At 42.0% G+C, this 12,854-nt stretch overlaps 1 protein-coding gene across 1 annotated transcript; it reads right to left on the reverse strand.

The window, feature by feature from the left end:
• Positions 1 to 3,519: 3,519 nt before the first annotated feature.
• On the reverse strand, positions 3,520 to 12,788 carry NSL1 (NSL1, MIS12 kinetochore complex component). Its single transcript, XM_008630521.2, has 5 exons — positions 12,638 to 12,788; positions 10,779 to 10,909; positions 8,314 to 8,368; positions 5,622 to 5,689; positions 3,520 to 5,033 (listed from the first exon to the last, which is right to left on the reverse strand). Exons 1-5 carry the CDS (start codon positions 12,771 to 12,773, stop codon positions 4,755 to 4,757), a joined length of 669 nt encoding a protein of 222 aa, XP_008628743.1. The 5' UTR covers positions 12,774 to 12,788; the 3' UTR covers positions 3,520 to 4,754.
• Positions 12,789 to 12,854: the final 66 nt, after the last annotated feature.

The following is a 12,854-nucleotide window of genomic DNA, read 5'->3' on the forward strand; positions in this document are numbered from 1 at the left end:
AGCTCCACATAGGGGACAGCCAGCTCAGCCCGGGGCCATGGGTGTGAGGACACGGCATCCGTACTGGAATAAAGCGATTTTCACTTTCGCTACTCACCCTGTTCCTTTAAATAATAAGGAAATGCGACAGACTTCTTGTAAAGCCAAAGCCAGACAAGGACTGCTGGAAACACAGTTGCTGCAGACAAAAATTTCGCTGTTCCACTATTCTGTCGAGAGTATTTTAACAGACTGAACACTGTTTCTTTTACCTCCTGGAACACCTTCCTTGCATTTTAATTGCACAGTTACCTTGGCCTTATGCTCTGAAAGGGAGTCTTTGCACCGACAGCTACTTCAACATCCTTGCTCTACTGCAGAAGGATTTGTATCACAGAGGCAAATACATGACCATGAAAGGAGGGTACATGCCCCCAAACTGCAGGGCAGCCAGTCATAAAGCTCCAGCTATCTCAATAAATCAGATACTTCCCTATTTTTCTGGTTTCCTCAGCAGCTTGAGTCATCCAATTAAGATGAAGTTAAAGAGTCGGCAAACTGAGTAAATATAGACTATCCTTCCAGGAAGATCGGGTTAACAGTCCACGCTAAAGGTGAGAGAACCATGCTCCCTGGGAGTCCAAGAGTCAAACCAAAGTCTGTGTTCTGCCACAGGCTTCCTGGTAGGGAACCATGACTGAAAGACTTGAGCATGACTTCCTTGGTTTGAAGTGCATCTTCCCAGCTGTTCCACCTCAAAGCAGCTTGTGTCTCCACCCTCCAGGCTATCCATGCATTTATTTGCTTTTGCACTTTTCAGAGAGCTTCTCCAACCCTGGAGGACCGAATCCCTGTGAGTCTTCCCACCCTAACAGCCATGGGGACCACAACTGGGATGCACATCCTTGCCAATATACCCTGACCTAACCTGCATCCCCAGACTGTGCTGGGTCTCCCAAGCATCTTACAGGGCATTCCCTGGTTTCTTTAAAGCAGTCTTGCTTCTTTCTCCCTGTCATCTAATGTGCCAAGAGCAGGACGTTCAGCAAGGGCTGCTCATTGAGGCAGCAGAAGGTGTGGGTTCAGTGACACTCTCCAGCTGAGGGGATCCAAACCAGCATCTCCTGGAAAGCAGCCCTGGCCACCAGGCAGAGAGGTGTTAGAGGGTGAATTGCTCTCAACTGCTCCTTTGAAACAGGATTGTTTCAATGATCTTGCATTGACTACACCTCATGCAGTTAAAGGAAAGCAGTAGTCGTGCGGGCACAAGCAGGGACTTAGTTGGGACAGGTGCTTAAAAAGAGAGCACTGGGCTCTTGCTGCCTTTGTAGCTTAAGCCCAGTTGAAATAAACAGGACTAGAAGCCAGTATTTTCACAAGCTCGGTGAACAGGTATGTTCCCTTGCAATAAACCCTAATGAACCATGTGGACGAAACACCTCAACAGCCCTCCAGAGTGATCTGTGGGAAAGAAAGTCCCTTTCCACAGAGGGACTTTGAACTCCACGCTCCAGGAGCAATGCTGCCGCAAATGGCACCTGCACAAGCTACCTGACAGCATCAAATCATGAGCAGCTCACCAAGAATTTATTAGTCCTGAATAAATATCTACTTCACTGAGTAATTCCCAGCAGCTGCAGAATAAGGTTTCCAGGATAACATAAGCAGGGGACAAGCCAGGAGACAGTCCCCGGGAGCCTGAATAGTCTGTTCTTGTTCAGAACAAATGACAAAGGAAATGACAAGCCAAAATTTGCTTGTGGGAACAAGTTTCTACTTAGTATTAAAGCTATCTCTGGTACATCTGTAGAAATGCCTACACAGTAATTCCAGGTAGTGCAGCAGTAAAGGCAGAGCGTTTCTGTGCAGGAGAGAAAACCAGCCCAGAAAGCAGCCTAGTCAGCTGAGCTTACATTTTATAATGGCAGTTTATCAGTGATTTTGGTCTGCACTGAAGCAGCCTACACACATGCAGACTGGAGTCTCTGATCACAGCATGGCTCTTCTGGGGAATGGCACGTCAGAACTGGGTCTCAGAGCGCCCAGCCTTCCAAACAGATGTCAGGGTCCATGTGAAGATTTCTGGAAGAGGAGCTTCCCCTTTACAGTTTGTAATCCCCTTTGTTCAGAAAGTACACACAGCAAAAGCATGTGTGGATGCTGCTGCAATCTGCAAGTTTTTCTTGGCTGGGGACGGCCCAGCCTCATGAGCAATAAGCACATTGCACAGTGCACACTAACAAACAGCAAGATGTTCCGTCTCGCCCCTGAAAGCCAAGAAATTCAAACTCAGTTTGCAAATGAACCCAAGCATCCATCACTGTTGAGCTGTCTTACAAAATTCAAAGGCTATATAAAGAAAAACTACCAGACATTTCTTGATGCAATACCAATTCGCCCCAAGTTAAAAATAAGAAGTTTGGCTGTTGTGACATTTCAGTAGAAGCCTGATTAGACATGTCTTGCACAACACTGCCAATTCCTATGAAAAGTTAACTGAAGGACAAAAGGCTACTGGAATGGGGGAAAATGAAGTGTTTCATATATTCCTGCCAATGGGAAGAACAGCTAGTTGCAGGTATCAGAGGCTGTAGACTTTTTTAATAACCATTTGAAAAACTGCTGAACATTCCAGTGTTGAGTTTAGCTCATCACAGAACTTGCATTTAAAGGGAGGTTGTCTGATACCTTCCAGTGCTGCTCGGCCAAAAGTAGCCATCAGAGATTTTTAAATTCCTAGTTTGTATGCTGCACTTGGAATCCTGATTGCTTTATCTTTTTCTTTACACAATCCATTTGGCCAGCATCTCCAGATACATTTTTCTTTTTCCACCCAGTTCCAGTTGAAACAAGGGCTATGAAACAAAGACCAACTTGCTCTAACTCAGGGCATCCATTCCCACTCACTTTAAATCCTGTGCAGGCCAACTATCCCTCAGTCTCTACATAGAAACATGCACTGTAGTGGGAATGTATTAATTTATTTATTAAGTCTTAAATCACAGTGTTTGCCCTTCTTATTTCTTATGGCATTTGTCCTACCCCAGACATTTTTGACAGGACTTCTTCAAAGAGACCCAACTATTCCTAGCTGTTTTCTGTACTTGCCTATCATTTGCAGAGAAGAGCAGAGAATCTTCCTATTAACAGAGGAAATGGCCAAATGCTGTAATAGTTGCCATGCCAAATCTTGCAGGGCTCACCTTAGCCTAGCAACACCCAGGATCTCTGTGAAGAAACCTGTAGCGGGGATTTTTAACTCGCACCAAGCATGGGCACTCAAAATAGCAAGTGGCTGTGTGAGAAGCCGTCTCAGCCACACGTTCCACAGCTCTGCAGCTCCAGTCCCTCTCACATCCTGTCCTCTCTTACACGAGAAGCTTTGTAGCCCTGAGATTAATAACAGTTGTGAGTTCAAAGGCAGTAAATGGAACTACTTCAGTTACTCAAACCAGAATTTAACACAGATGTCTTCTGAAGTACGCTTAATGCTCAGCCACCATCTATTCCAGGATTAGGACTGACACTATTATCCGAAGCTTTGATCTTCCTTAATTGATTTAATTTACTTCATATAAAAACACACATTTATATATACAAGGACAGGAAAAATATTTACATATGATTACATATACAAAGTCTCAGTACAGATGCTCACTTTTACAAAATAAATGATGCTAAAATCTGTTTTCTTGAGAATTTTCAGTCTCTTAGACATTAGGTTGGACCTGTCTTCTTAGCACCAAACATGTCATTAATAAGGCTTCTAAAATCTCCCTCCATTTACTGTGTTAAGAACTACGTTACAGACTAGACATGAGTATTTACTGCAGGCACATGCAAGCATAAGCTACCAAAAGTTATCAATGGTTAAGGCACAATGCTCAGTATAGTACTATTGTGCAATCCTCTAGGTACTAGTGAGTAAAGAAAACAAAAGTAAGCTAGCTCAAGTGAATACCATTTACCGGTAGCCTGTATTCATCTTTAAAGTTTAGTCAACACAAATGCAAACACAACCCAAGTCAAGATCCTGTCATGTGTAGAAATATTGTCCAGGAAAACCCCAGGCTGCATAATTGGATTACATGAAACGAAATATCGGACTCTAAGGTGTTGATGGTTCAATTCCTATTCAGAAGAGCACACTGCAAGTAAATACATACAATTACTAAAAATCCAAGTTTCAGCAAACATGGCTATAAATAAGCCTAGATGACCTACATTCAGGAAAGGTAGAACAGCAGGGACCAATGTCACATCTGCACACGGACTTCCTTAAAACTCCAACGTTGCATCAAATCTGGTGATTTCAATATGCTGCAGTGTCAATTAATTCATTAAAATAAAAGCCACCTGCCTCAGTAATTAAGGAAGGTGAAGTGCATTAGGAGAACTAGACATCCTCCAGCCTCTTTAGAGACATGCTGAATGTAAATGAGCAGTTAGTGGTTTCCCAAAAGACTGCCCACATACGTAAAGCATGCGCACCAACTCTGAGAAGCACAAGGACTCAAGCTAAAAACTGCAATTTAAGAGCACGAAATGAGTTAAATGGCAAATACACTTGCTGGATATTGGATGCTACTGGTATGTGTAGGCTTTCATATACCATCAGTGTGACAGTAAAAATAGAAATATTTTAAAGGATCAAAGAATAATTAAGGAAGCTCCCATGCGTAGCACTGAGGGGAGATGAGTTTTAAGAAAAAAGATGGAACACATGGGACAAAAGTACAACTGAGATTCCAATGTGAAAACACAAAAGGAGAAATTCATGTGCTGAGAGTGATCCTCCTCCGCCGCAGTGGGTAGCGCCTTCTCTCTGGGGAATCTGCAGCTTTTCTTCTTTTTAGCAAAACATAAGGATTTTTACTGGAAACAGTTTCTGTTGGTGTGACTTCTCCTGGTGGTACTAAATTTTGGACATTGTTTTCCTCCTTCGCCTTGCAATCAGAAAAGACTTCTTGCCGCAGCTTGCAGAGTTCCAAGGTTGGTTGCCAAGTTAATGCAAGGGAAAAACCTTCTGCTTTTTCTATGAGTGCTGGAATAGACTGCAAAAACAAACCCAAGTATCTCAAGTTACATGGGAAAAGCAATGGTTACAAGGCATGCAATATGCTAATTAGATTCTGACAGGCACAAAAGCTTCCGTGTCTGCAGAGACGCTGCTCAGGATGGTGGGTGAGGGTTGGGAATGCAGAGCTGCCACCCCAATAGTGAGGTGTCTGCACTCAGAAGCCATGCAAAGAGTATGCCAAGTTGAAGTGTTCCCTCATGACATCTCTAAGCTGAGGAAGTATCACAGGAACACCACAGCTGAAGCCTAAGCAGATACTGAACTAATAAATGTCATACTCCAGATGAAGTCATATAGGTCTTCAAAAGATGTTCTATTTTTCAGATGCTGCAGGTTCCAAAATCTCAGTAAGAGTATTTCCTACAGCCACAGGGTAATCTTCCTTACTACCATGTGAGGGGGAATGCTTTACAAACACAATGCTTTACCTGCTTCAAAAGTATACACGGAGGCTTTTTTTCTACCAAACTATAAGGAAGATGAGTTAGAACTCTTGTTTTGTGACATATTACCAGATCAAGAAGATAAAAACATATTCTCTTGGAGCACATAGAGGTCTCACCTGTATTGCTTTGCTGATCTGTTTGGATGCCACTTCGGTTGCCTGCTTCAGATCTGTGATGTAAGCATCTACAGACAAACACAGAGCCCAAATCAACTTCTGAAACATAACTCCCCCACTACTCACTATCAGAAATCAGAGAGAAAACCAGTGAAGTCCCTGTATAAAACCCAAACCTGCAGCACACATCCCTTTCACTGTAACACTGATGATGACAGCTGGCAAGGTTTATCTTACTAGCATTATTCTTTATCACTCAAATTGCAGTAGAGGGTAGCAGTCTCAACTATAGAAAGCCCCAAAGTTCTTACCTAGAAAACACAAAGCCAGTATTTGACATAAAAGAACAGTTGTAAAGAAATGATTACACAAAAATATTTGTTTTCAAAACTTTTAAGCTCATATTACGTTTGATAAAAACCACAGAGAACACACACCACTGTAGAGAACATGAGATGAAGAAAACCCATTTTAAGGAGGGCAAATAAATCATCCTATGTCTCCAACAAGTTGGCTTTTACAGTAAAGGCTACTGTTTTTTTCTTCTGGCTTAACTCACCAAGCATTAACACCAAAAAGAGCCAAGCATAAGTAACATGAACTGCATTAATTCTGCTGTGCTAATAAGGAAAGAAAAAAGCCCAGCTTTCAGGAACACTGAAGCAGGCAGCAGGTGCAGAACACCAGGGGGAATACAGCATACATTCGACAGTAGCAGCAATATGGCAAGATCATCAATACTTTAATTCTGTATTCTGTATTCAAGAGTTAAACTCTAGGCTATTATGAAACTGGTTTGCATGTTCTCCATCCACAAAACTTAAAATGAGCAGACTAGCATGGTTCTGGGAAGTAAGGAGCGTCACCTCCACTAATATTAGTTTTCTGTAGGGTTTTACCAGAGCCTGCAGTGCAACCATCCCTAAATCCTGTCAGGGTTAAATACAGCATTCTGTTTTAAGCCAATCTTATTAGTGCTGCTGTAGGTAACCAAAGTCAGTTACTGCATTCTAGCACAGGGCTACAGTGATTCCCTGCTGAAATGTAGTAGCCACCAAAAGATGGTGTTTGTTAAATTGTCCATGTGTCCAGTGTGCTGGTCAGACCTGGTTTAGGAACACATGATCCCTATATGAACATGGACCCTAAAATGCACCATCATTCAGTTTGAAGAATAAACAGTCCAGCAGCAGCCTCTTTAAACACATCACAGAGCCCTACGGACGGGCATTCTCTAAAAGAAGGGTATGCCCATAATGAAGCATTTCTACAGTAGAGTATTGGGATGAGAAGATTGGTGACCTTAGGAAATACCAAGGAAGAAGTTAAGTAGAAATAATTATTTAGATTATTATACAGAAAGACTGACACACAGTTAAATGAAATTTGCCTGCAGGAATTGAGCTTCACATAGATGGCATTATATTCTTCAGTGTTCAAGGCTTTCCAAAACATAGGGAAATGAAACAAGGAAATGAAAGGTATTGAGTAATCTAAACATTTTTGGTTTCTAGCCACTGTACTTGCTAAACTGGGATACATAAACTTCCCAAAGACTACATAATACTAAAATTCTGCACAAACTCCATGGTATTTTTGCTACAGCTTTGCTGTTACCAAACCCAAAACCACCATACTATAGTGCAAGCTGCTACTAACTTGCGAGCAGCTCACTGACATCAGAAAAGCCCGGATTTGGACACTAGAAACCAAAAGGAACCCAGCTATGAAGCGTCACTCTGTACTGCTCCTACTAGCTGCCTTGCTGCACACAGGCTGGCACTGCTGGAAGCAATGCCTCCCATTTACAAAGAGGAAATGATGCTTAGAATGAAGTCAGATCTGCAGGGTGAGAACTGGAAGATTCAGCTCAGCTCCTCAAACTCTGAGCACCACTGCTTGTTACACCAGCTTTACATCCTGTGCAGTAATTCATAGTGAGGGTTCTCACTTTTCAAATTAGAACTGCATGCTAAAGTCTGTCATTTTTCAATACTTAACAACAGGCAACACAAAACTTCCCATTTCTTAAGGCCAGCCTCAATCATCTACAGCAAAATCCACTACCTTGTTCCAAGGAGTCTTTCCAAAGGCATCTTTCGAAAGCATGCAGTAAACCTACAATGTTGTTTACAGCTCTGTTCCTTCATCAACCCTTACAAGTGGCATGGGCAGGACAAAATCTGTGTCCTACTTGGCAGGCTAGGAGAGCCAACACTGCCATCACTGAGTCCTACTCAACAGCTTTCAATTCCCTGAAGGAAGTGATTGCTAAGGAAGGGAGGTTGAAGCATTTCTAGTACTCATGTAAAAGGAACACAAGAACAGACAAAGTAGAATGTCAGTGATCCATCCAGTTCCCCAGCTGGCCTCCACCAGTGATGAAGGAAAGAACTAAGGAAGCCTCCTGGGGGTAGCTGTATGACAGTTTCTCTCCAATACACACACAGAGTGGCCAGCTTCTGCCTTTAAGTACAGTGCCTAACTGCAGACAGCACTCAGAACAAGAGAAATGGACACAGCAAAACTCAGGCAGCAGCACATTCCCTTATAACAAACTTCTAGCTTTCTATTTAAAGAGCCAGTAATTTTAAACAAGCTTAAAGAAAGAAAATTTCTTAAACATTTTCAGCTAGCCAGTAAGCGAGGCAGTGTTTCCTCAGTACAGCTGCCCTCCCCACAAAATCTTTACCTTGACAAGGTTGAGGTCTTATCTCTGCTGGTTTTACCACAGGCTGGTAGAGCTTCTGCACATTCAAAAGAAAAAAAAAAAAGAAAGAAATAAAAATTATGGAATACCCTCTTGGTTTAATAGATATCTAATATACATATAGCAGCCAGAACAATGGAGATGGTGGTAAAATTATTTAGATCAAGAATGTATTAGAGATACAGTTTACAGATACTTAGTTACTGAAAACAGTATTCTGGTTAACACAGTTACATTCTCTGTAAACATATCTCCAGAATCTGCTTTAGTTTGCAGAAATCTAATTATTAAAGCATGAGAACTGACATCCAGGCATTTTGGAAGAAGCATTGCCACCTGCTGCACGACTGAGGAAAAAGAGCTGCTCTAGCTCCTCAGGAGCCATTCACAGAACCAGCATGCTTTCACAGAGCCACGAACTCCAACAAAGGGAGTTTAAGACAAAAAGCTAAGCAAAAGAAAAGTACTTAAACAACTACACTCTAGCCCTGCAATTACTTATGCAGAAGTAAGAACACTGCTTCACAAACTGTGAATCTTGTGACCTGACATCAGTTAACTGAGACATGAAGTAAACTAATAGAAAATGGACACAACCCATACTCAGCTATATTGAAGGTAGAATTAGAAGCAACTAACAGGGAAGAAGGAAACAAGGCAATGCCATGGGAACACAAGTTATATCAACTGCAGGTTAGTGTTCTCCACTTCAGGAGCTGTCCCCCAGCCTTCCTCAAGCAAAAGCAAGTAGGGGAAAGCTAATCATTCCTCGCTGTAGTTTTGTCAGAGAATTTTTTCACAGTTCACAGAACTTCTTAGCAAGTTTGCAGTAACAGCTCCAAGCAGAAGAACAAACATTACTTGCATTAGCCTCAAGCTCTACAGAACATATTGACTGAAAACCCACAGGATGATCTATCTCTTGCTTTGGCAATTACAGCGAGATCACCACAATAAATGAGTGGTGCTCTCCAGATAAATCACATCTTCATGGCTGCTCTTTATGCCTCAGAATGCATTACAGGATTAGCTATGGCTGTGAAAGAACACAAGAAATCTTCAACCAAAAGCAGAGAAACCACTGGTACCTTTGCAGAAGTAGCTGAGAGACGAAAAAAAGAGACCATTTACAGAGATAAAATAAGCTTTCTATATTTCTTTCATATATTTCTACATATTCTTACAGGGATAAACTAAACTTTTGCAGACAATTTTAATTAAAATAATCATCTAGTTGTGGTGGTGTAAACTTTGAAGAATCAGCAAGAGAAAAAAGGTAGCATGAGAGGTATTCTAAATAACTAATCCAAGTGGGACTTGGGTAGCAGAAAGATTAAAAGGTCTTGTTAAACCTTGGTGTTATGCAATAGTGTATTTTATTTTAGTTGATTCTGTTTGTTTGTTTTATGTACTTGATACACTGACAAAACAGAGAGGCAAAAAGGCAACATATGTTAGGGAAGACCTCAGATGTAAGACAAATGTGTACCCAAGTACTTTTCCTTACTGTAAATCATCCCTGCCTGGCTAACCTAGAGAGTTAACATTTGTCAATTTTAGTCCTCAGAAATGCAATGCAGGCTTTTACACAACTGTCTAAAAAACCCTGTCTTCTTCAGTATAGAACAGCTGAAGTTGGAAAGGACCTTTGAACACCCTCCTGAAAGTCGGGCCAGCTAGGGCAGGTTGCTCAGAGCCTCATCCAGTAAACTTCTGAGTATTTCCATGAATCTCTCCAAGGATGAAGACTCCACAGTTTCACTGGGCAAGTTATGCCAGTGTTTGACTCTGCCTCAGCCTCTTGTTTTTTGCCAAGGGAATCCTAATTAATCAGGAGATAAGCAAAAGGGAGGCCTAACATAACTTCAGGGAAGATCTCTGGCAACCAAGGACATGACTGGGTTGTTTAATGCCAGTAATTACTTGACACTGTGTGTCAAAAATCCCACAGAATTTACTGCACTGATTCACTAATCCACACTGCCTTTTTTTTCATGCTTTACTGAAAGACATTACTTGACACAATTACTAGCTCCAAAAAACTGCATAGGAAGCCACTGACATTTCTTTTAAGTCATACACTACACGATACTATCTATCTGTATGTAGTGTAGCATTTAGTACCTCAACCAGCCCTTGGGCAAGGACTTCAGGAACTCAGATGTGACAAGATAAATAGATGCCTACTGGTTTGTAAATCATGAGTCACCAGGTTGAAGCAATCTGCTCAAGTTTCTCTGTGCCACAGACCCAATTCAGGCATAGACACAATGCTTTGTAGCAACCCTTAGCCTACTGCACAACCAGTTAACGAAAAAAAGCTATTTAATTTTACTATAAAGAATCAAAAGCAACCATGGGAAGGAGCTTATGATTAATTTCTTCAAGTTATACATGGTCAGCAGCTGCAACGTGCAAAGGTTTTCTGAAAGTCTTAGGTTACTCACCAACATCTCTTGCTCTGCTTTCATGGTTTGGATAGCATGCACTAGGATCTTTTTAGGCCACTGTTTACGCCTAGTTGCTGTCTCTACTATTAATTCATCAAACTGATCCTCCAGAATTTTAATGCTGGAACCTGAAAGTGACAAACACACAAAGTTACTGTGGAATTCTCAGACCTTTTTTTTTTTTTTTTGAGACAAACTTATCAGGAAAAAGCAGCTTTAGATTTCAAATAAAAATGTCATGCATGATTATCAACATAAAGATAAATGTATGTCTTGAATCTCCTTGCTAAGGCTGTATAGAAACTGGAGCATAACTTGATGTTGGCCAGTTATTTTGAAGTAAATGATCTGGTGGGGACGGAGGCAGAGAACCACCCTCTGGGGGAAAAAAAATACGTATTTCCCTATGAACTCTGAATCTGTGAAGAAAGTCTTACGAAGCAATGGCTGTCTTTTGAGGTAATGTATTTTTCAACAGAAGCAAAGCAATGAAAAATGGTTTATCTGTGTGATTTACAAGCATTAAACAAACTCCAACTGTACAAACAGTAATTGGAAGCCTAACTGATTTTACCTCACACAGAGCACAAATAAGCAGTTTAACACTTAAATTCACTGTTCCCACTAGTGTGTTGAGTACAACTTGCAAGCCATGCAATGTTTCCAATCTAGCAATAAAGAATGGATTTTGAGCACCCTCTCTGGGTCACTCCATGCAGAATCAAGTGATTGCAAAACTCAGAAAGGCACAGCCAAGGTTTTAAAAGTTTGTGGGTTTGGTTTGGTTGTTTGTTTTAAGATCACCATGACATCATTTAAGTACAGACAGGAAAGACCTAAGCCACTGGTCAACATAAACATGGAAGGCACAAAATGCCAGATCTCTTAGTCACTCAAACTGGATCAGAGATAGGCACAAGTAAATCTGTATCAAATTAAAAAGCACAATACAGTCCTTATACCAGCTTTATGCCAGCTGTGGGCAGATGACAGTGTCTCAGTTTTGCATTTTGCATCATGAGCAGTGCATTTTTCACCTTGTAGTCAAAGTAGCTGTAGAACTACAACTTCTAGAACTACAACTGCAGAAACTTCACAGAATCAGATAATAGTCTGGGTTGAAAGGGGCCTTTAAAGGTGATCTCATCCAAGCCCCCTGCAATGAGCAGGTACACCTTTAACTAGATCATACTGCTCAGAGCCCACATTTGCTCAGAGCTTCCTGACCAAAAAGCAGTTCAGTGTTTTCAGTTCAACAGCTCCACAGTTAGCTCAGTGTACCTGTACTTTCAGCTTTGTGTAACTGTAAAAAGCATCAAGCTGCAGGCAAAGAGCACCTAATGCCAACGCACGTGAGCGAATGAACTGCACTGAAACTTTCTCTGGACACCAGATGACCAAGAATCTCCACTACTATTATTCCAAAGGCAGTAATTATAAATACATTGCTTCTATTACATATATTTATACAGCAATAATTTTCAACGCTTCATATATTAAATAGCAGCAAGACACAGTCTCCTAGGATCTTTTGATAGAAGATATCTTGGTCACTGCCCCCAACACTCACGCTGGAAGGGCCCTCCAGAGCCTCCTGCTCACAGCAGGGTACACGCCCATTTCAAAACAGGTTGCTCAGAACACTTCGTCCAGTTTGTTTTTGGAAGCCTCCAGTGCTGGAGACAAGCTCTCTGGGCAGTCTTTTCCAACGCTCTCTTATCCTAACAATGAGTTTTCACTTCCTTACATCCAGTCAGAACCTCCCCTTTCAATCGGCCCCGTTTTACCTCTGGGCAAAAACAAACCAAACCAAAACAAACCCACCCAGCAGGAAACGAATGGAAACCGCCGCCTACCGCTCTGCAGCCGGGAGTCATCGGCGGCCTCCTCCCGGGGCTGCCCGTTAATGGTAACGTTCTCCCGCACCGCTGTCTCGAAGTTCTGCAGGACACGGGACAGGCTGACAATCCATTCATCCAAGAATCCATCCATCCCTCCGGCGGGAAGGGCCCCTCCCGCCTCCTCGCCCTGCCCGGGGGCCACCCCCGGGCCCGCCGCCCCCTCACCCGCCGG

Source organism: Corvus brachyrhynchos, unplaced genomic scaffold (genome assembly GCF_000691975.1).
Source record: "Corvus brachyrhynchos isolate BGI_N302 unplaced genomic scaffold, ASM69197v1 scaffold101, whole genome shotgun sequence".
NCBI classification, from domain to species: Eukaryota; Metazoa; Chordata; class Aves; order Passeriformes; family Corvidae; genus Corvus; species Corvus brachyrhynchos.